The following is a 21,530-nucleotide window of genomic DNA, read 5'->3' as shown; positions in this document are numbered from 1 at the left end:
TGAATCCAATTGATTGGACATGATTTGGAAAGGCACACACCTGTCTATATAAGGAAGGAAGAAGTTTGGAAGCACTCTTCCTAGAGCAGACCGCCCAGCCAAACTGAGCAATCGGGAGAGAAGGACCTTGGTCATTGAGGTGACCAAGAACCCGATGGTCACTGACAGAGCTACAGAGTTCCTCTGGAGATGGGAGAACCTTCCAGAAGGAAAACCATCTCTGCAGAATTCCACAAATCAGGCCTTTATGGTAGTGACCAGATGAAAGCCACTCCTCAGTAAAAGGCACATGACAACCCACTTGGGAGTTTGCCAAAAGGCACCTAAAGACTCTCAGACCCTGAGAAACAAGATTGTCTAGTCTGATGAAACCAAGATTGAACTATTTGGCCTGAATGCCAAACACCACGTCTGGAAGAAACCTTGCACCATTCCTACAGTGAAGCATGGTGGTGGTAGCATCATGCTGTGGAGATGTTTTTCAACATGCAGGGACTGGGACACTTGTTAGGATGGAGGCAAAGATGAATGGAGCAAAGTAAATAGAGATCCTTGATAAAAACCTGCTCCAGAGTGCTCAGAACCTCAGACTTGGGTGAAGGTTCACCTTCCAACAGGACAACGACCCTAAGCACACAGCCAAGACAACACATGAGTGGCTTCGGGACAAGTCTCTGAATATACTTGAGTGGCACAGCCAGAGCCCGGACTTGAACCCGATCGAACATAAATCAATTTTTAGAATTAAGGGGTCTGAAGGCACTGCATATACAGACACACCTACTCAATCAAGGGTTTTTCTTTATTTTTACATTGTAGAATAATAGTGAAGACATCCAAAATATGAAATAATACATATGGAATCATATAGTAACCAAAAATGTGATAAACAAATAATAATATATTTTATATTTGAGACGGTGGCTACTTTGTTTGATGGTCTGATGAGTCCAAATTTGAGATTTTTGGTTCCAACCGCCGTATCTTTGTGAGACGCAGAGTAGGTGAACGGATAATCTACGCATGTTTGGTTCCCACAGTGAAGCATGGAGGAGGAGGTGTGATGGTGCTTTGCTGGTGACACTGACAGTGATTTATTTAGAGTTTAAGGCACACTTAACCAGCATGGCTACCACAGCATTCTGCAGTGATACCCAGCTGGTTTGCGCTTAGTGGGACTAATATTTGTTTTTCAACAGGACAATGACCCAACACACCTCCCAAGCTGTGTAAGGCTATTTGACAAAGAAGGAGAGTGATGGAGTGCTGCATCAGATGACCTGGCCTCCACAATCACCCGACCTCAACCCAATTGAGGTGGTTTGGGATGAGTTAGATTGCAGAATGAAGGAAAAACAGCTAGTGCTCAGCATATGTGGGAACACCTTCAAGACTGTTGGAAAAGCCATGTTGGGTGATGGGTTTGAAACTGGGTCCAGGCCAGTGAGTGTGTTTCCTATATGAGTCTCTCAATGGAACAATGTCAGGACAGTGTTGAGTGGTGGGTTTGGAACTGGCCCCAGTCTTCTATATGAGTCTCTCCATGAGTGTCGGATGGGCTATGTCCACATCTCTATGCGAGATCCCTCTTTCTCCTATCGGCTGGGGCTGTAGGTGCCGTGGATGGCCCTCCGGTTCAGCGCCACCACCAGGCCCACGGAGGTACTGACCAGGGCCAGCAGCAGCACATCAGACACTAGTGTGACTGACAGCAACAGGTCAGAGGTCCTCAGAGGTCAACTGGAGAGGGAAATGGATTGAGGAGAGGGGGGGGAGGGGAGACAGGGGTAAGTACAAGTACACAAAAAATGGGGAAGCAGGAAAAACATGAACATCAATTAAAAGGTACAAAAGTGCATTAACATCATGATAAAAAATACTGGTCAGACCAGGGAGGGAAGGAACACTTCTGGGAGACATGGCCAGTTAAAACAAGTCAACAGTTACTTCCCTTCACACAGGTAAAGAGTTAGCAACATGCCCTTGTGGTGCTCCTGTAAAACATTCCTTAATGAAAACAATAACACCACAACAACATTCCGGAACCATACTACTCTGTCTTGTTTCAACAATAATATGATGTTTGTTTACCTGTCAGATGAGACGGGTTTACTCTCAGAGTGATTGTAACACAGAGTACCCAGACCCAGAGAACTCCATCGCCAAGGGTCTTCATCAGTCAGAGGCAGACAGGTTCAGGACTCTACTCTCTAACCAGTCTGCATTCTAAGCAGTTTCTATGGCAGAGCAAGCCCCCACACACAGTCTCTCCCTACTGCAGCTACACAGTGTGCATCTCAGCACCTAGGTGTCTGACAGGTAGATGTGTCCTGTACTGTGTGCCTATATATACAGTATACGTGTGTGTGTGTGACTGTCTCTAGAGGAACGAGCATGTCTGCCAGTTAAGCTGCCCTCGTGCATTTCTGTGAAACAGTCCCAACCTGCAGGTACGCCACCAGATCAATGCTGAGTTGCACTTCAGATGGAAACAAAGGCAGCTTTTAGCTGGCCAAGCACCATCTCTATCTAACAGCCGTGCCACACAGCTCACCGGAAAACCCATGGAGTACTTACACCAATGGGTCTATGTCTGCCCGTACATAAACAGACACACACACCTCTGCCCGGGACTTACATTGACAAGTCTATGACCAGTGGAATAACTGTTGGCAAGTGTAGGTTCGAGCACTCTGAAACGGTGACAAGAGAGGTAAAGTCATGGCAGAGTGTTGAAGTGACATTTAGTGGCAGCTTCAGGGGTTGACTTTCCACTGTCACCAGTCCTAGAGCAGTGACAGCTACAGGACACTTCCTACTGGGCACAGGCATCAGTTCCACAACATTTTTTCAATTTACGTTTGATTAATTGTCAACTAACGTGAATTCAACGTGAAATCAACAACAAATGTCACCGTGCCATTGGATTTAGATTTAAAGTGGTGTGAAAAATATTCCTTTATGTTGATGACGTTTTGCAATCCAATCAGTTTTCCACGTTGATTTAACGTCATCACATAGAATTGTTGTTGTTGAAATGATGTGGAATCTACATTGAGTCAACCAGTTTTTGCCAAGTGGGATGTTTTGGAGCCGTTTCTGATGGCAAGCTTTAGCCATCCAACTTTCTCCAAAACCTACTGCTTTATTTTCTCAGATCATTGAGGCGTAGAAAGAATTAGGACTGGAAGACAAAATGTTGGATAAATTAAGACAGGTAGTGAAAGGAGGATAAACAACAGATGAGGATGAAAAAACAGGAAATGTTTATTTGAAGACAGAAAGTGGTTTAAAAAAGTAAGACATGACAGAACACCTCAGAACGGACACAGACCCATCGAGAGCAAGATACACTACATGGCCAAAGGTATGTGGACACCTGCTCGTCGAACATCTCATTCCAAAATCATGGGCATTAATATGGATTTGGTCACCCCTTTGCTGTTATAATAGCCTCCACTCTTCTGGGAAGGCTTTCCACTAGTTGTTGGAACAGTGAGGTCGGGCACTGATGTTGGGCGATTAGGCCTGGCTCGAAGTCAGTTTTCAATGGGGTTGAGGTCAGGGCTCTGTGCAGACCAGTTATGTTCTTCCACACCGATCTCGACAAAGCATTTCTGTATGGACCTCACTTTGTGCACCGAGGCATTGTCATGCTGAAACAGGAAAGGGCCTTCCCCAAACTGTTGATATAAAGTTGGATGCACAGAATCGTCTAGAATGCCATTGTATGCTGTGGTGGTAGATTTCCCTTCACTGCAACTAAGGGGCCTAGCCTGAACCATTACATTTTTTTACTCTCCACTAAACTTTACAGTTGGCACTATGCATTGGGGCAGGTAGCATTCTCCTGGCATCCGCCAAACCCAGATTAGTCCATCAGACTTCACCAGTTGGGGAAGCGTGATTCATCACTCCAGAGAACGCGTTTCCACTGCTCCAGAGTCCAATGGCGGTGAGCTTTACACCACTCCAGCCAACGCTTTGCATTGCGCATGGTGATCTTAAGCTTGTGTTCGGCTCCTCGGCCATGGAAATCGACAAACAGTTATTTTGCTGATGTTGCTTCCAGAGGTTGTTTGGACCTTCCACTTCATGATAACATCACTTACAGTTGACCAACGCAGCCCTAGCAGGGCAGAAATGTGACGAACTGACCTGTTGGAAAGGTATGCTATGCTCTTCAGGAAGGCCATTCTATTGTCTAGTGGTGTCCACATACTTTTGTATAGAGACAGACGGACGGACGACCGACGGACGGACATAGACAGGTATAGACAACAACAGAGAACGTGTGACAGAATTTTGATTAGTTTAAAATTGATAAACGGTAAGTGTGATTCGCTGCCTTCAAGGGCCTAGGGGAATCCATCTAGCTACACCACTTACAGTATTTGTATGTACAGTACCAGGAACACACAACATCAAATGGACATGAGCCTGACCATATATTGTGAGACATTTTGCTTTCAGAGACAAGATTCATCCAAGAAAATACTGTATATATTTTTCTTTTACAAAAGTGAATTTGTTTTTCAATAACAAAACATTCCTTTTGGAAATGGTGGTTCTACACTGACGATTCTGTGTAATTGCAAAACCTGTGTCTTGTTTTCCATTTGGTCCATGGAAAATACCCGTTATTATAGTTTCTGTATAGCTTAGTCTAATGTACAATATAATGCTACCTGATCTGTGTTAGTTTAGCAACATCGCCCAAAGGATATTCATATTGTCATATCCAACAGAGAGGATATTCCAAAATCACACCACTTTTTATAAAAATCTGCTGCCCATAAAAAACGTGTTGTTTTAAGGCACAAAAAACAGCTCTGTGCTCTTGTCAGAAAAGGAAGATAATACATTTAAACTTGGCTCACCTGAACAATAGAAAAACAATTAAACCTATTGCTAAGTTGTACTTTTACACTCAGAGACATTACGTCTTGTCCAGGGCTCCAATTTCTCATTGGCCCAGTTCAGGAACAACTCCTATTGTTTCTTAATTCAAGTTCTCAGTGGTCAGCTGTCACAGCTGGATTTAATCCCTAAAGAATCCTCTCTACTAACCCCAGTGGTAATGTAATACACATACACAGATATAACAGCACTCACACTATTTAGAACATAGCTGTTTTTCATTGAACAGGCATTTAACACCTTAAACACCCATCACCATAAATCTCAAGTTTATACACCACTCGAACGCACATGCACAAACACACGCGCGAGCACACACTCTCTCTCTCTCAGTCGTCTTGCCCTCCCCAGTCGATCACAGGATCGTCATCAAGGTTCAGGATGAGGAAAGAGATCAGCTGGAAGAGGTTCTGCCAGAACAGAACGGCCATGTAAAAGTAAATGTCGCTTACGTCGACCTGGCAATTGTCCCCGGCGAAACTCATGTCACACACACAGTGGTAGTTGTTAATGAGGTTTCGGCAGTAGCCCCCGTTCAGGCAGGGATTGGACTTGCACTCATCCACCTCCTGCTCACAGCTTCACGCAGGATGAAGGTCAGATATAGAAACAGAGGCAACAAAAAAAAGAGACGACACACAACATCAAGATGGTCTGTGTCTAATGAATGTTTTACAAAGTTACTTTTAGATTATCTCTACCCCCGTCCTTCCTTTTCACTCTGTATCCTTCTCTTTTCTTTATTTAACTCTTTCTCTTACCGGTGTCCAGTGAAGCCGGGTAGACAGTCGCAAGACAGGTCCCTCTCAGTGCAGTTACCTGCATTGAAGCAGATGTAGTTTCTCGCTGCATCTCCACAGACAGACACGGGCAGCTTAGGCCTACTGAGGAGAGAAAACCACATACAGGCCACACAATCAGACAGGCACACTCCTCTAGAGGGTGTGTGTGCATAAGAGAGATTTCGATGGGAAGGGGGCAGGACATTGTCTTGCTTCCGGTTGCGGGGTTGAGCGAGTAGTGGTGCGTAGAAGAAGCACCATCTGACGTTAAACAATGGGGGGGCAGGGGGTTATAGGGTAAAGGGTTTTATTGTCTACTAATATGTGTGTGAACTAGGGGGAGTGGGATGTACCGTCTGTCTACCCACTGGGAGACTACAGGATGTAGGGGGCGATCATGATAGAGACATTTAGACCCCTGACTGCTCCTCAAGAACAGGACATTAAACCACTCCTATAGGACTTTAAAACTGCTCTGATGTTGGGGGAAAAACACTGGTCCTGGTTGTTATGTCATTTCTTGAAATAGGTGGGAGGAGTATCAAATAATAAAACTTACAATTTTCTGATGTCTATGTACCATGGCATTTCCTCAATGCGATCACTGGAGAGCGAGAGAGAGAGAGAGAGAGAGAATACATAAACTCAGCAAAAAAAGAAACGTCCCTTTTACAGGACCCTGTCTTTCAAAGATAATTCGTAAAAATCCAAATAACTTCACAGATCTTCATTGTAAAGGGTTTAAACACTGTTTCCCATGGTTGTTCAATGAGCCATAAACAATTAATGAACATGTACTTGTGGAACGGTCGTTAAGACACTAACAGCTTACAGACTGCAGGCAATTAAGGTCACAGTTATGAAAACTTAGGACACTAAAGAGGCATTTCTACTGACTCTGAAAACACCAAAAGAAAGAGGCCCAGGGTCCCTGCTCATCTGCATGAGTATGCCTTAGGCATGCTGCAAGGAGGCATGAGGATATGGCCAGGGCAATAAATTGCAATGTACTGTGAGACGCCTAAGACAGCGCTACAGGGAGACAGGACGGACAGCTGATCGTCCTCGCAGTGGCAGACCACGTGTAACAACACATGCACAGGATCGATACATCCGAACATCCCACCTGCGGGACAGGTTCAGGATGGCAACAACAACTGCCCAAGTTACACCAGGAATGCACAATCCCTCCATCAGTGCTCAGACTGTCTGCAATAGGCTGAGAGAGGCTGCACTGAGGGCTTTTAGGCCTATTGTAAGGCAGGTCCTCACCAGACATCAATGTCGCCTATGGTCACAAACCCACCGTCGCTGGACCAGACAGGACTGGCAAAAAGTGCTCTTCACTGACGAGTCGCTTTTGTCTCACCAGGGGTGATGGTCAGATTTGCGTTTATCGTTGAAGGAATGAGTGTTATACTGAGGCCTGTACTCTGGAGCGGGATCGATTTGGAAGTGGAGGATCCGTCATGGTCTGGGGCGGTGTGTCACAGCATCATTGGACTGAGCTTGTTGTCATTGCAGGCAATCTCAACGCTGTGCGTTACAGGGAAGACATCCTCCTCCCTCATGTGGTACCTTTCCTGCAGGTTCATCCTGACATGATCGTTCTGTGCGTGATTTCCTGCAAGACAGGTATGTCAGTGTTATGCCATGGCCTGCGAAGAGCCCGGATCTCAATCCCATTGAGCACGTCTGGGACCTGTTGAATTGGAGGGTGAGGGCTAGGGACATTCCCCCCAGAAATGTCTGGGTGGAAGACTGGGGTAACATCTCACAGCAATAACTGGCAAATCTGGTGCAGTCCATGAGGAGGAGATGCACTGCAGTACTTAATGCAGCTGGTGGCCACACCAAATACTGACTGTTACTTTTGATTTTAACCCCCCCTTTGTTCAGAGACACATTATTCCATTTCCGTGGAACTTGTTCAGTTTATGTCTCAGTTGTTGAATCTTGTTATGTTCATGCAAATATTTACACATGTTAAGTTTGCTGAAAATAAACGCAGTTGACAGTGAGCGGACGTTTCTTTTTTTGCTGAGTTTAGAATTTAAAAAAAATGATTTAGGATGAAAACTTTCCAGCAAAGATAGACATCTTGTCTGAAACTCGAGCTTGCCGAGGGAAGTTGTTTCAAAAACGCCCTTGTGAAGGAGCGATGTGAGAGAATGTGTGTGAGCGAGAGAGAAAGAGAGAGTGTTTGGTAGTGCATGTGAGAGAGAGTGTGTGTTTACAAGATAAATGGATGAAGGCATTCCCTCGATGATGCTCCAAGGCAAACGGGAGATGAGAGGCAGTAGCGCTGAACCACCAGGGAGATAAATACACCACACACAGTGCACTACAGTGACACACTGCAGCAATGTTACTACACAGACTACAGCGACACACTAGAGCCATATATGACGTTAAGTCGAACAGAAATGCTGCAACTAAAACACACAGTTCATGCATGGTTTAAGTGCTTTACAGAGATCTGAACATTTACATGGTTTCCTTTTTCCTTACTGTGTAATAGAGCTAAAAGGGAGTCCCACTGGTGTGTCCTATTGCTTTGAGATCCTTGGATTATACTTTTATCTCATTGAAATATTCCAAATGCAGAATCCATGTTTTCAAAACATAAAATATTGTTTTATGATGTTATTCTTTCAACTGTTGGTTATTAAAGCCTATTTGTGGACTTAATACTTAAACATTTAGCAAATTGTGTTTAATCTCAAAGGGACTGCAATTTTGGAATACAAAACTTTGCAGATAAAAAGATGACTGTTTAGTTGTGTCTTCATTCCTCTGTATAAAAATAAATATGATTTTCCATTCCATTCCTAACCCCACCCATGTGACTCACTTGCAGTAAGGTCCGGTGTAGTTCTCTGCACACAGACAGGCGTACTTGTCCACTCCATGTAGACACGTGCCTCCATGAGCGCATAGATGGTTCTCACACACATCCACCTCCTCCTCACAGTCCACCCCGGTGTAGCCAAACTCACAGGCACACTCATATGCCAGCCCCTGAATGCTGCAGTTGCCATGGATACAGGGATTGGAGGCGCAGGTGTCGGTGTTGCGCTCACAGCGGCGTCCGGTCCAGCCCTCCTCACAGCTACAGTTGAACAGGTTCCAGAGGTCCTGACAGCTACCTCCATTCATGCAAGGGCTGGGCTGGCACACCGGGCCTCCACTGCACCCGCTACGGGGTGGGTTGGGGGATGTCCGAAGGAACTGCTCCTCCTGAATCCGGGGCAGGTTGACCTCTAAGGGGCTGTAGTAAGGCAGGGCGATGCCCCCCACCTCCACAGTACCCAGGCACCCCTCTAGGCTCCAGCCAGCCTTGGGCCCAAGCCCCCCCAGCTGGATGTCCACCCCCTCCCTGAGGAAGTCCAGGTTGCCCCCTTCACTGCTGGAGCTCGCAGCTTCATCCACTTCCTCATCCAGCACTAGGGTCCAGCGGGACACCTCTGCCCATGGGGTGACCATGAAGAGGTGGACGCTGTGCCAATCCCCGTCGCTGACCCCCACGCGGCTGCTCAGGGACACCGTGGACGAGCCCTCCCCACTCTGTAACTCCAAGAAGAGAAGGCCATGCTGCACAGACACCGTCACAAACTCCGGCCCACGCTCGGCATGCAGGATGGCGACGTGACGTTTACGGGTGCGCAGGCTGGCGGTGATGCTGGCCAGGCCACGTTGGATACGGCCATTACCGCGGTAAGACAGTACACTGCTGTTGTCAAGGAAGGTAGCGCTGGAGAAGCCTGGGAAGGAAAATAAGGGATATGTATGTAAATATGTGGTCAATTAATAAAGGCTTTAACCCTCAGGATCAGTCCCAAACGTGATGGAATATGGACCATGGAATAAAGCGAAAAATATACATTAACAAATAAATAGAAAATCAACCACAAGGAGGCTGAATGATGAGCGAATGTGTGCTGGGCAGACACAACAACACTGTATCCTCTGCTTTTTCTGAGTGACAGTGTTGTTTCTGTCTTCATTCCAGGACAGCTAATCGTAGGGGTGACAGGGCAGACAGACGGCCGTGTAAATCATCACTAATACAACCACGGGCTAATCTGTCCTAATCCCAGTCCTACCTCACAGACCGACGGGCAGATTTAGGGAAGAATGACTCACATTCGTATCCCTGGTTGAGGGTGCGGCACTCCGCCTTTGCGGGGCAGGGGGCTAGCTCACACCACTTGACTTTCTCACAGCGCCGCCCTGCAGTGTTGTGGGGGCAGGTGCAGGTGAAGTCATCCCACATGGAGTAGCACATCCCCCCGTTCTGACAAGGGTTCCTCTGGAGAGGGAGAGAAAGAAAATACCATTTATTAATATTATTATTATTATTATTATTATTTATCCTACTAAATGATATAGGGACAGTCAGGTTATCTTTTATAATTCATAAATTCATTAGGCTCTAATCTATGGATTTCATTTGACTGGGCAGGGGCGCAGCCATCAGTGAGCCTCGGAGGGCTTAGGCCCACCCACTCGGGAGCCAGGCCCACCCACTGGGGAGTCAGGCCCAGCCAATCAGAATGAGATTTTCCACACAAAAGGCCTTAATTACAGACTGAAATACTCCTCAGCTTCATCAGCTGTCTGGGTGGCTGGTCTCAGACAATCCCGCAGGTGAAGAAGAAGCCAGATGTGGCGGTCTTGGGCTGGTGTGGATACATGTGGTCTGCGGTTGTGAGGCCGGTTAGACAAATTCTCAAAAATTATGTTGGCAGTTTATGGTAGAGAGATTTATCTGCTAAATTATTTGGCAACATCTCTGGTAGACATTTTTGCAGTCAGCATGCCAATTGCACGCTCCCTCAAAACTTCTGTGGCGTTGTGTTGTGTGACAAAATAGCAAATTCAACAATGAGTGGTTTGGAAGGAATCAGGGACTAACTGTAAGCGTTGCAAAGCAATCATTAGCCTGCTGTTCAGTGGAGTGGGTGTGTGGCCTAAGTCTGGGTTTAAAGGTCTCTTTTCCAAGCTTAAAATGATAAGAATTCAACACTATGGGCCAGAAAATACATTGGCCGTGCTGTCAATCCAGAATTACTTCTGCCGTGTTCAAAACAACTGGAAACTTGGAACTGGGAAATCTCAGACTTCAGTGAGTTCAAGACAACTGGAACTGAGCTCCGACTAGGAAAATACATTTTGGATACATATCCAACTCGGAATTCCAACTCAGGCATCTTTCTAGAGCTCCGACCTGAAGATCACTGACATCATGATTCAATCTTGTTTTTTCCAGAGTTCCCAATTGTCTTGAAAGCACCATAAATCCAGAGAATGCCAGACCCCCGATTGCTCTGTTTGGCCGGGCTGCCAGCTCTATGAATAGTCTGGTCTTCCATTTAAGAATGATGGAGGCCACTGTGTTCTTGGAGTACTTCAATGCTGCTTACATTTTTTGGTACCCTTCCAGATCTGTGCTTCGACACAATCATGTCTCAGTGCGCATCTCTGACATGCACTGTCAACTGTGGGACCTTATATAGACAGGTGTGTGCCTTTCCAAATCATGTCCAATCAATTGAATTTACCATAGGTGGACTCCAATCAAGTTGTAGAAACATCTCAAGGATGATCAATGGAAACCGGATGCACCTGAGTTCAATTTCGGGTCTCATGGCTCATGTCACCACCGATATATCCACTATAATTGACAATTTCAATAAGCATTTTTCTACGGCTGGCCATGCTTTTCACTTGGCTACCCCTACCCTGGTCAACAGCACTGCACCCCCCACAGCAACTCATTTTTTGTTCCGAAAGAGCTGCAAAATCTGGACCCCTACAAGTCAGCCGGGCTAGACAATCTGAACCCTTTCTTTCTAAAATTATCTGCAGAAATTGTTGCAACCCCGATTACTAGCGTGTTTAACCTCTTTCGTGTCTGAGATTCCCAAAGATTGGAAAGCAGCTGCGGTCATCCCCCTCTTCAAATGGGGACACACTCTTGACCCAAACTGCTACAAACCTATATCTATCCTAACCTGCCTTTCTAAGGTCTTTGACAGCCAAGTTAACAAACAAATTACCGACCATTTCGAATCCTACCGTACCTTCTCCACTATACAATCTGGTTTCAGAGCTGGTCATGGGTGCACCTCAGCCACGCTCATGGTCCCAAACGATATCTTAACCGCCAACAATAAGAAACAATACTGTGCAGCCATATTCATTGACCTGGCCAAGGCTTTCGACTCTGTCAATCACCACATCCTTATCAGCAGACTCAACAGCCTCGGTTTCTCAAATGATTGCCTCGCCTGGTTCACCAACTACTTTTCCGATAGAGTTCAGTGTGTCAAATTGGAGGGCCTGTTGTCTGGGCCTCTAGAAGTCTCTATGGTGGTGCCACAGGGTTCAATTCTTGGGCCAACTCTTTTCTCTGTATACATCACTGATGTCGCTCTTGCTGCTGGTGAGTCTCTGATCCACCTCTACGCAGACGACACCATCCTGTATACTTCAGGCCCTTCTTTGGACACTGTGTTAACTACCCTCCAGATGAGCTTCAATGCCATAAAACTCTCCTTCCATAACCTCCAACTGCTCTTAAATACAAGTAAAACTAAATGCATGCTCTTCAACCGATCGCTGCCTGCACCTGCCCGCCCGCCCAGCATCACTACTCTGGACGGTTCTGACAAATACCTAGGTGTCTGGTTAGACTGTTAACTCTCCTTCCAGACTCACATCAAACTTCTCCAATCCAAAGTTAAATCTAGAATTTGCTTCCTATTTCGCAACAAAGCATCCTTCACTCATGCTGCCAAACATACCCTCGTGAAACTGACCATCCTACCGATCCTCGATTTCGGCGATGTCATTTACAAAATAGCCTCCAGCACCCTACTCAACAAATTGGATGCAGTATATCACAGTGCCATCCGTTTTGTCACCAAAGCCCCATATACTACCCACCACTGCGACCTGTACGCGCTCGTTGGCTGGCCCTCGCTTCATACTCGTCGCCAAGCCCACTGGTTCCAGGTCATCTACAAGACCCTACTAGGTAAAGTCCCGTCTCATCTCAGCTCGCTGGTCACCATAGCAGCACCCACCCGTAGCACGCGCTCCAGCAGGTGTATTTCACTGGTCACACCCAGGGCCAATTCCTCCTTTGGCCGCCTGTCCTTCCAGTTCTCTGCTGCCAATGACTGGAACGAACTACAAAAATCTCTTAAACTGGAAACACTTATCTTCCTCACCAGCTTAAAGACTAGCTGTCAGAGCAGCTCACAGATCACTGCACCTGTACATAGGCTATCTATAAATATCCCAAACAATTTACTCATCCCTACCTCTATTTATTTATTATTTATTTATTTTTGCTCCCTTGCACCTCAGTATTTCTACTTTGCACATTCACCTACTGCAAATCTACAATTCCAGTGTTTTTAATTGCTATATTGTATTTCTTCACCACCGTGGCCTTTTTATTGCCTTTACCTCCCTTATCTCACCTCATTTGCTCACATTGTATATAGACTTGTTTTTGTACTGTATCATTGACTGTATGTTTGTTTTACTCCATGTGTAACTCTGTTGTTGTATGTGTCGAACTGCTTTGCTTTATCTTGGCCAGGTCGCAGTTGTAAATTAAAATTTGTTCTCAACTTGCCTACCTGGTTAAACAAAGGTAAAATAAATAAAATAAAATAAATTAAAAAAGGGTCTGAATACTTATGTGAATAAGGAATGTATGCTTTTATTTTTAATACATTTGCACCAAAAAAACAAAAACTGTTTTTGCTTTGTCATTATAGGATATTGTGTGTAGATTCACGAGGAAAACATTTATTTAACCAATTTTACAATAAGGCTGTAACGTAACAAAATGTTGAGTCTGGCAAAACCCATTTATACTGCCAGGCAGGGTCGAATCTACATTCGCCTGGCATTTTAGCTATCGATGTGTTGTTTGGCGTTGACTAATCAGTCAGTTTGGTACCTGCCTGGCTGAGTGGCAGTGTGAGTGGAATGAGCAAGCTCACCTGGCAACCAGAGCCGAAACACGTGAGGAAATAAAACTTGGTAGTCTGCCTGGAAATTAATTCATAAGACCAATACATTTTTCTAATAATTTTCATATGAACATATTTGATCATTTTCTCTTCTCCTCTCTTTTGAATTCAAGTACTTTTCAAGTACCAACTTAAGAGTACCAATTTCAGAGTTGTAAATTCAAGTATTTTAAGCACCTCAATTACTTTGTGCGAACCTTGTGAGATGGAGGACATTAAGCCATTACGGCCTATGTTATTAAAAGGTTTCAAGTGCTTTAGTCAGGTAATCTAGCCCTAGCACTGATCCCAACTGAGCCCTATGGCTGCGTTCACACAGGCAGCCAAATTCTGATCTTTTTCCGCTAATTGGTCATTTGACCAATCAAATCAATAATTTGGCAAAAGATCAGAATTGGGCTGCCTGTGTAAACACACCCTAACAGTTGACAGTTCCTTATTGTCTCCCTGTCTTCTTGTCTCTTTCGTCTTCTCTTACGTAAAAGCATTTCCAATTAACACCTTTAACCTCACCCTTAAACACAATTTAATTTGATTGTGTGGGATTGGTGACATATGTGGCTGTCAAACGCAGTGATGGCGAGTAAGATAATGAAGGCTGAGAATGGATCAGAAGGGGCAGGGTAGTCCGGGATTGGGGCAGAATTGGTAGGGCAGGGGCAAGGCATGGCTGTGTGCAGAGCAGGGAAAGGCAGGACTGGGTATGGCATGTGAAAAAAGGGGACAGAGTAGGGGTAGAAGAGGCAGGTTTAGAGAGTAGTAAAGATTGCTCAGTCCACTCACACTACAGGAGTCGACCCCAGCGCAGCCCGCCGTGACATTAGCCATGAGCACCAGAGGATATGATGTCACTGTGGTGTCCAGCCTGAAGAACTGCAGTCTCTCACTGTTGATCCTCAGGTCCTGGATACAGCCTTTAAAGTAGCCCCCGAATGCTGATGACGCCTTCTGCTCTGCCAGACCCCCCACATACACCACATCCCCCATCTGACTGTCCACCGTCCTGACCTCCACCGAGCCCTGCTTCTGGTTGGCCACGTATAGGACCAAATGCTCACGGTCCACAACCACGCTCACAAAGTGGATGTCCCCATCGTTAATAAAACTCTCACTGGTCAAGGTCTCAAAGTTATGGAGCTGAACTCTGACCCGCCCCTTATCCAGCCACAGGCGCAGGTATTGGCTGGTGCTATTGGCGAGCACCAACAAGAGGCCAGCGTGGCGGTGTGTGCGCAGAAAGAGGGAGACAGTGATGTCACTTCCTGCATCATCTGTGATGGTGAAAACGGCGTAGCTCTGAGAGTCCTCATTGCCGAAGCGGGCCGTCTCATACTCTACAGAGAAGGACAGGGAGGGAGAGGACAGAAGATGAGGGTAATTGTTTTATTATAACATATTCAGGGTTTCAACTACTGGTTCCCAAATAGTACAAATTATGCATTTGTTTTGTGTGACAAAAATACCAAATACAACTTCTAGTGGTATGGCTTTCTCGCTCACTGTCCAAGAAGTCTATGCTATATTGTGTGTGGTAAGCCCATATGTTCCCATGTTACAGACGCAGCCCAGACGACACTAGATAGGACACACTCTGATCTGTCTAAGATAGCACTCACAGACTGCACTGTCTGCCTTTTTTCCACATGACACACATACACACAGGTGCATAGACACAGAACAAATGTTATCTTTCATTGTCACCCACTTCCTGTTCCAGTAGCAGATAGCAGGCTACAGGTGATGTAATTAAATAAGGCAGGGGGGTAATAGTGTGTTAATTGCCCCACATCCTTGTGAATCTACTTTCAGAGACACACACACATTGCATGCACATCCCCAACACCAAGCACATACACATGCATGCGTATTACATAAAGACACACAAGCGTTGGTGATCTGCATGCATTTAAGAGCAAAGGACTTTAATTATCCATACCATCTAGGATAGCAGTAGTTTAACTCTAGATCTCAGCATGTGTGTGCAGCATTTGTGTTTCTGTGTGTCTTTTCTTGGGTACTGCCAGATTACTAATTTGCTTTCGTGGCAATTGGTTATTAATATCCCTCTCTGAAAAGAAATAATCAAAATTACTTACCAGGGTCTGTACCCTGACTGACATTTGTGTGACTATGGTTGCAAATTCATTTTTGTTAGTATTGTAAGTGTCGTAAGCGCTGCTGTGTCCCTGTAAGGCATTGCCTTACCTCATTGTATCCAACACAGATCTCTCACTGTGACTTCTGATCTGCTCTACGCGCTCTCTATTATGTAGGTCTACTAAGGATGTTCTACTTTATATAATGAATGACTTTGAGGGCAGAATTGTTACATTTTCTATTAAATATTAAAGCATTAGAACTTTCACTGAAGGCTTCAGTCATACAAAATGTATACTTAAAATTCAAACTTCTTCTCCAGCAGATAAGTAAGAATGTCTCACCCCATGTGCAAGAATGGCTTTTTTACATTTATTTAGATTATAACTGTCATGCCCTGACCATGGAGAGCCCTTGGTTCTCTGTGGTATAGTAGGTCAGGGCGTGACTAGGGGGTGTTCTAGGTTTATTATTTCTATGTTGGTGCTCTTGGTATGGTTCCCAATTAGAGGCAGCTGAGGTTTGTTGTCTCTAATTGGGGATCATACATAAGGGTTCCCTGTTTCCACCTGCTGTGTGGGATATTGTTTTGAGTTAGTGCATGGTGCACCGCTGATGTCACGGTTTGTTGTTTGTTTTCTGTTTTCTGTTTTTGAAAGTTTTGCTTAAATAAAATGTGGAATTTTAATCACGCTGCGCCTTGGTCCGTCTATCCACACAGTTATTTAAAAATGAAATAATCTCCAAAATATCACTATTTTTAAAACAAGCCACAGGAAGTTGGTTGCAATTTCAGTTTTATCCACCAGAAAAGACAGAACAAAATGTAAAAAATACTATATATATATTTTGCTGGGGTGCTGTCCTCAGACAATAGCATGGTTTACCTCCGGTTCTTTAGTGCAGGGCTGACAGACAAATTCCTTACTTTCACCTCCTTTCACTTGCCTCTTCCATTTTTGCGGTAATGCTGCAATTAGTTGGTTGTAATTTTGAGTAGAGCAGACATTTCCATATATTTTGTGTGACATAACTCAACCAATCCTATATATATATATATATATATATATATATATATATATATATATATATATATAGGATATATAAGGCTAGGGTGCACTATTTTCACGTCTGGATGAAAAGTGTGCCCAAAGTAAAATGCCTGCTACTCAGGCCCAGAAGCTAGGATAAGCATATTATTGGTAGATCTGGATAGAAAACACTCTGACGTTTCTAAAACTGTTTGAATGATGTCTGTGAGTATAACAGTACTTATTTGACAGGCGAAACCCCGAGGACAAACCATCCAGGATTTTTTTTTTGAGGTCACTCTCTTTTCAATGGGATTTTATTGGGAATCTGGAATTCTAAGGCAGTTGCTTGCAGTTCCTATCGCTTCCACTGGATGTCAACAGTCTTTAGAAATTGGTTGATGTTTTTCCTTTGAGAAATGAAGGAGTAGCCCTGTTCAGAACGAGGGTCGAGTGAAGTGTACTGATGTGGTTGAGGCGCGTGACCTGAAAGCTCGCTACACTTTATTTTCCTCCGGTATTGAACACAGTTTATCCCGTCTTAAATTATATTAATTATTTACGTTTAAAAATACCTAAAGCTGGATTAGGAAAGTTGTTTGAAATGTTTGGATCAAGTTTACAGGTAGCTAATTAGATAATGTGTAGTATTGCGCGAGTTGGAACCGGTATATTTTCTGAATCATACGCGCCAAATAAATGGATTTTGGATATATAACGACATAATTTATCGAACAAAAGGACACATTAGAGTGCCAACAGAAGAAGATCTTCAAAGATAAGGCATGCATTATATGTTATTTCTGACTTTTGTGTTGTGCCTGGCGGGTTGAATTCTGATTTTCATGTGTATGTTTGCTGGGGTGCAGTCCTCAGAAAATAGCATGGTTTGCTTTCGCTGTAAAGCCTTTTTGAAATCTGACACTGTGGCTGGATTACCAAGAAGTTCATCTTTAAACCCATATATAACACTTGTATGAGTATTTCTGTTTTTGAATTTGGCGCACTACTTTTTCACTGGGTGATGTCAAATCAATCCCGTCAACGGGAGTGGCGCGTGAAGGGATCACTAAGAGGTTTTAAAGAAAATTGTGATAAAAAAAGGCCTACCACTTTAATTTAAGGACCAAAAAATTGACAGCTGTGCCATATAGATTGCAAATTCGTTGGGAAGAGTTTTTTGATGTACCGATTCCATGGCATATGGTTTATGAATGAAGCTTAATTCAAAACCTAATTTTCAATTAAAATGATTATAAATAAATATTACAACAAATAGAATGTTATATACAGACCATTCGGAAAGTATTCAGACCACTTCCCTTTTTCACATTTTGCTACGTTACAGCCTTATTCTAAAATGGATTAAATAAAAAAGTTTTATCCTCAATCTACACACAATACTCCACTATGACAAAGCAAAAACAGGTTTTTAGACAATTTTGGAAATGTATTAAAAATAACAAACTGAAATATTTACATAAGTATTCAGACCCTTAGCTATGAGCCTCAAATCAAAGTCAAATCAAATCAAATTTCATTGGTCACATACACATGGTTAGCAGATGTTAATGCGAGTGTAGCGAAATCCTTGTGCTTCTAGTTCCGACAGTGCAGTAATATCTAACAAGTAATCTAACAATTCCCCAACAATAAGAATATGTACATATTGAATGAGCGATGGCCGAGCATCATAGGCAAGATGCAATAGACAATATAATTGTTTTAATAAACGAGTGAGTCTCTATGTAGGCAGCAGCCTCTCTGAGTTAGTGATTGCTGTTTAGCAGTCTGATGGCCTTGAGAGAGAAGCTGTTTTTCAGTCTCTCGGTCCCAGTTTTGATGGACCTTTACGGACCTCGCCTTCTGGATGGTAGCGGAGTGAACAGGCAATGGCTCAGGTGGTTGTTGTCCTTGATGATCTTTTTGGCCTTCCTGTGACATCGGAGGCTCTAGGTGTCCTGGAGGGCAGGTAGTTGCAGTGCAGTTGCCATACCAGGCGGTGACTCAGCCCGACAAGATGCTCTGAATTGTGCATCTGTAAAAGTTTGACAGGATTTTAGGTGGCAAGCCACATTTCTTCAGCCTCCTGAGGTTGGCATGGCTGTGTGCAGGGCAGGGAAAGGCAGGACTAGGTATGCATGGGCAAAGGACAGGGTAGGGCAGGTGAAAGAAGGGGACCGAGTAGGGGTAGAAGAGGCAGGTGTAGAGAGTAGTAAGGATTGCTCAGTCCACTCACACTTCAGGAGTCGACTATCTGCAAACTTAATGATTGAGTTGGAGGCATGCATGGCCACGCAGTCATGGGTGAACAGGGAGTACAGCAGGGGGCTGAGCATGCACCCTTGTGGGGCCCCAGTGTTGAGGGTCAGCGAAGTGGATATGTTGTTTCCTACCTTCACCACCTGGGGGTGGCCTGTCAGAAAGTCCAGGGCCCAATTGCGCAGGGCGGGGTTGAGACCCAGGGCCTCCAGCTTAATGATGAGCTTGGGCACTATGGCGTTGAATACTGAGCTGTAGTCAATGAACAGCATTCCTAGATAGGTATTTCTCTTGTCCAGATGGGATAGGTCAGTGTGCAGTGTGATGGCGATTGCATCGTCAGTGGACTTGTTGCGGTGGTATGCAAACTGAAGTGGGTCTAGGGTGGCAAGTAAGGTGGAGGGGATATGATCCTTGACTAGTCTCTCAAAGCACTTCATGATGATAGAAGTGAGCGCTACGGGGCGATAGTCATTTACTTCAGAATCTTTGCATTCTTGGGTACAGGAACAATGGTGGCCATCTTGAAGCATGTGGAGACAGCAGACTGGGATATGGATTGATTGAATATGTCCGTATACACACCAGCCAGCTGGTCTGCGCATGCTCTGAGGATGTGGTTAGGGATGCCGTCTGGGCCAGCAGCCTTGTGAGGGTTAACACGTTTAAATGCCTTACTCACGTCAGCCATGGAAAAGGAGAGGGGGGGCCCGCAGTCCTTGTATACATTGCGAAAGTTAGAGTAGCACTGTATTGCCCGCCCCAGTGCTGCAATCAATAATATGCTGATAGAATTTAGGTAGCCTTGTTCTCAAATTTGCTTTGTTAAAATAAACACCTACAAACATTGCAGCCTCAGGATATATGGTTTCCAGTTTACATAGAGTCCACTGAAGTTGCTTGAGGGGGTATATACATAGCTGTGACGATAACTGACAAGAATTCTCTTGGGAGATAATGTGGTCGGCATTTGACTGTAAGGAATTATGGTGAACAGAAGGACTTGAGTTCCTGTATGTTGTTATGAATACACCATGAGTCGTTAAACATGAAGCTGTCAGCGTGACGCGTGAAGAAACCCAGTGGCTTTACCGACTCCGACAACATATCCTGAGAGAGCCATGTTTCTGTGAAACAGAGAATGTTAAGATCTCTGATGTCTCTCTGGAAGTCAACCCTTGCCCTAATTTCATCCACCTTGTTGTCTAGAGACTGTACATTAGCGAGTAGTATACTCGGGAAGAGGTGGACGGTGTGACCAGGAGGCCGCTCCGTCTACCTCTTCTGCGGCGACGTTGTTTTGGGGCGGCCTCTGGGATTTAGATCCAATGTCCTGGGTGGTGGTCCGACTGAAGAATCCACTTCGGGAAGTTGTATTCCTGGTCGTAATGTTGTTAAGTTCTTATATCCAATAGTTCTTCCCGGCTGTATGTAATAACACTTTAGATTTTCTGGGCTTACAATGTAATAAATAATACATTAAAAAAATAAACGGCATAGTTTCCTAAGGACTCAAAGTGAGGCGACCATCTCTGTTGGTGCCATCTTGCTGACTCGAAATTGAGCTCAGGTGCATCCTGTTTCCAATGATCATCCTTGAGATGTTTCTAAGACTTGATTGGAGTCTACCTGTGGTCAATTCAATAGATTGGACAGGATTTAACACCTGTCTATATAAGGTCCCATATTTGACAGTGCATATCAGAGCAAAAACCAAGCCATGAGGTCAAAGGAATTGTCTGTAGAGCTCCAAGACAGGATTGTGTCGAGGCACAGATCTGGGGAAGGGCCTCCATCATTATTAAATGGAAGAAGTTTTGAACCACCAAGACTCTTCCCAGAGCTGGCCACCCGGCCAAACTAAGCAATCGGGGAGGAGGGCCTTGGTCAGGGAGGAGATCAAGAACCTGATGGTCACTCTGAAAGAGCTACAGGCTTCCTCTGTGGAGAAGGGAGAACCTTCTAGAAAGGACAACCATCTCTGTGGCACTCCACCAAGCAGGCCTTTATGGCAGAGTGGCCAGACGGAAGCCACTCCTCAGTAAAAGTTACATGACAGCCTGCTTGGAGTTTGCCAAAAGGCATCTAAAGGACTCTCAGACCATGAGACACAAGATTCTCTGGTCTGATGAAACTAAGATTGAGCTCTATGGCCTGAATGCCAAGTGTCACGTCTGGATGAAACCTTGCACCATCCGTACGGTGAAGCATGGTGGTGGCAGCATCATGCTGTAGGGATGTTTTTCAGTGGCAGGGACTGGGAGAGAAGACAGGATTGAGGGAAAGATGAACGGAGGAAAGTACAGAGAGATCCTTGATGGAAACCTACTCCAGAGCACTCAGGACCTCAGACTGGGGTGAAGGTTCATCTTCCGACAGGACAA

General features: G+C 44.8%; 1 protein-coding gene across 1 annotated transcript in view; it reads right to left on the bottom strand.

Annotated features, from left to right (window-relative positions):
- Positions 1–931: 931 nt before the first annotated feature.
- crb1 (crumbs cell polarity complex component 1) overlaps positions 932–21,530 on the bottom strand; it is a 40,521-nt gene continuing 19,922 nt past the window's right edge. The window contains 8 exon segments of the mRNA XM_090230780.1: positions 932–1,565; positions 1,568–1,728; positions 5,263–5,499; positions 5,682–5,804; positions 6,262–6,306; positions 8,557–9,466; positions 9,849–10,014; positions 14,540–15,090. Of these exon segments, the coding sequence (XP_090086906.1) occupies positions 1,528–1,565; positions 1,568–1,728; positions 5,263–5,499; positions 5,682–5,804; positions 6,262–6,306; positions 8,557–9,466; positions 9,849–10,014; positions 14,540–15,090 (2,231 nt within the window). The 3' untranslated portion in view covers positions 932–1,527.

The sequence above is a fragment of the Oncorhynchus mykiss genome, chromosome 4, assembly GCF_057628025.1.
Source record: "Oncorhynchus mykiss isolate SJ-2025 chromosome 4, ASM5762802v1, whole genome shotgun sequence".
Taxonomy (NCBI): Eukaryota; Metazoa; Chordata; class Actinopteri; order Salmoniformes; family Salmonidae; genus Oncorhynchus; species Oncorhynchus mykiss.
Note: the sequence above shows the minus strand (reverse complement) of the source record. Positions and strands in the feature narration are given on the sequence as shown.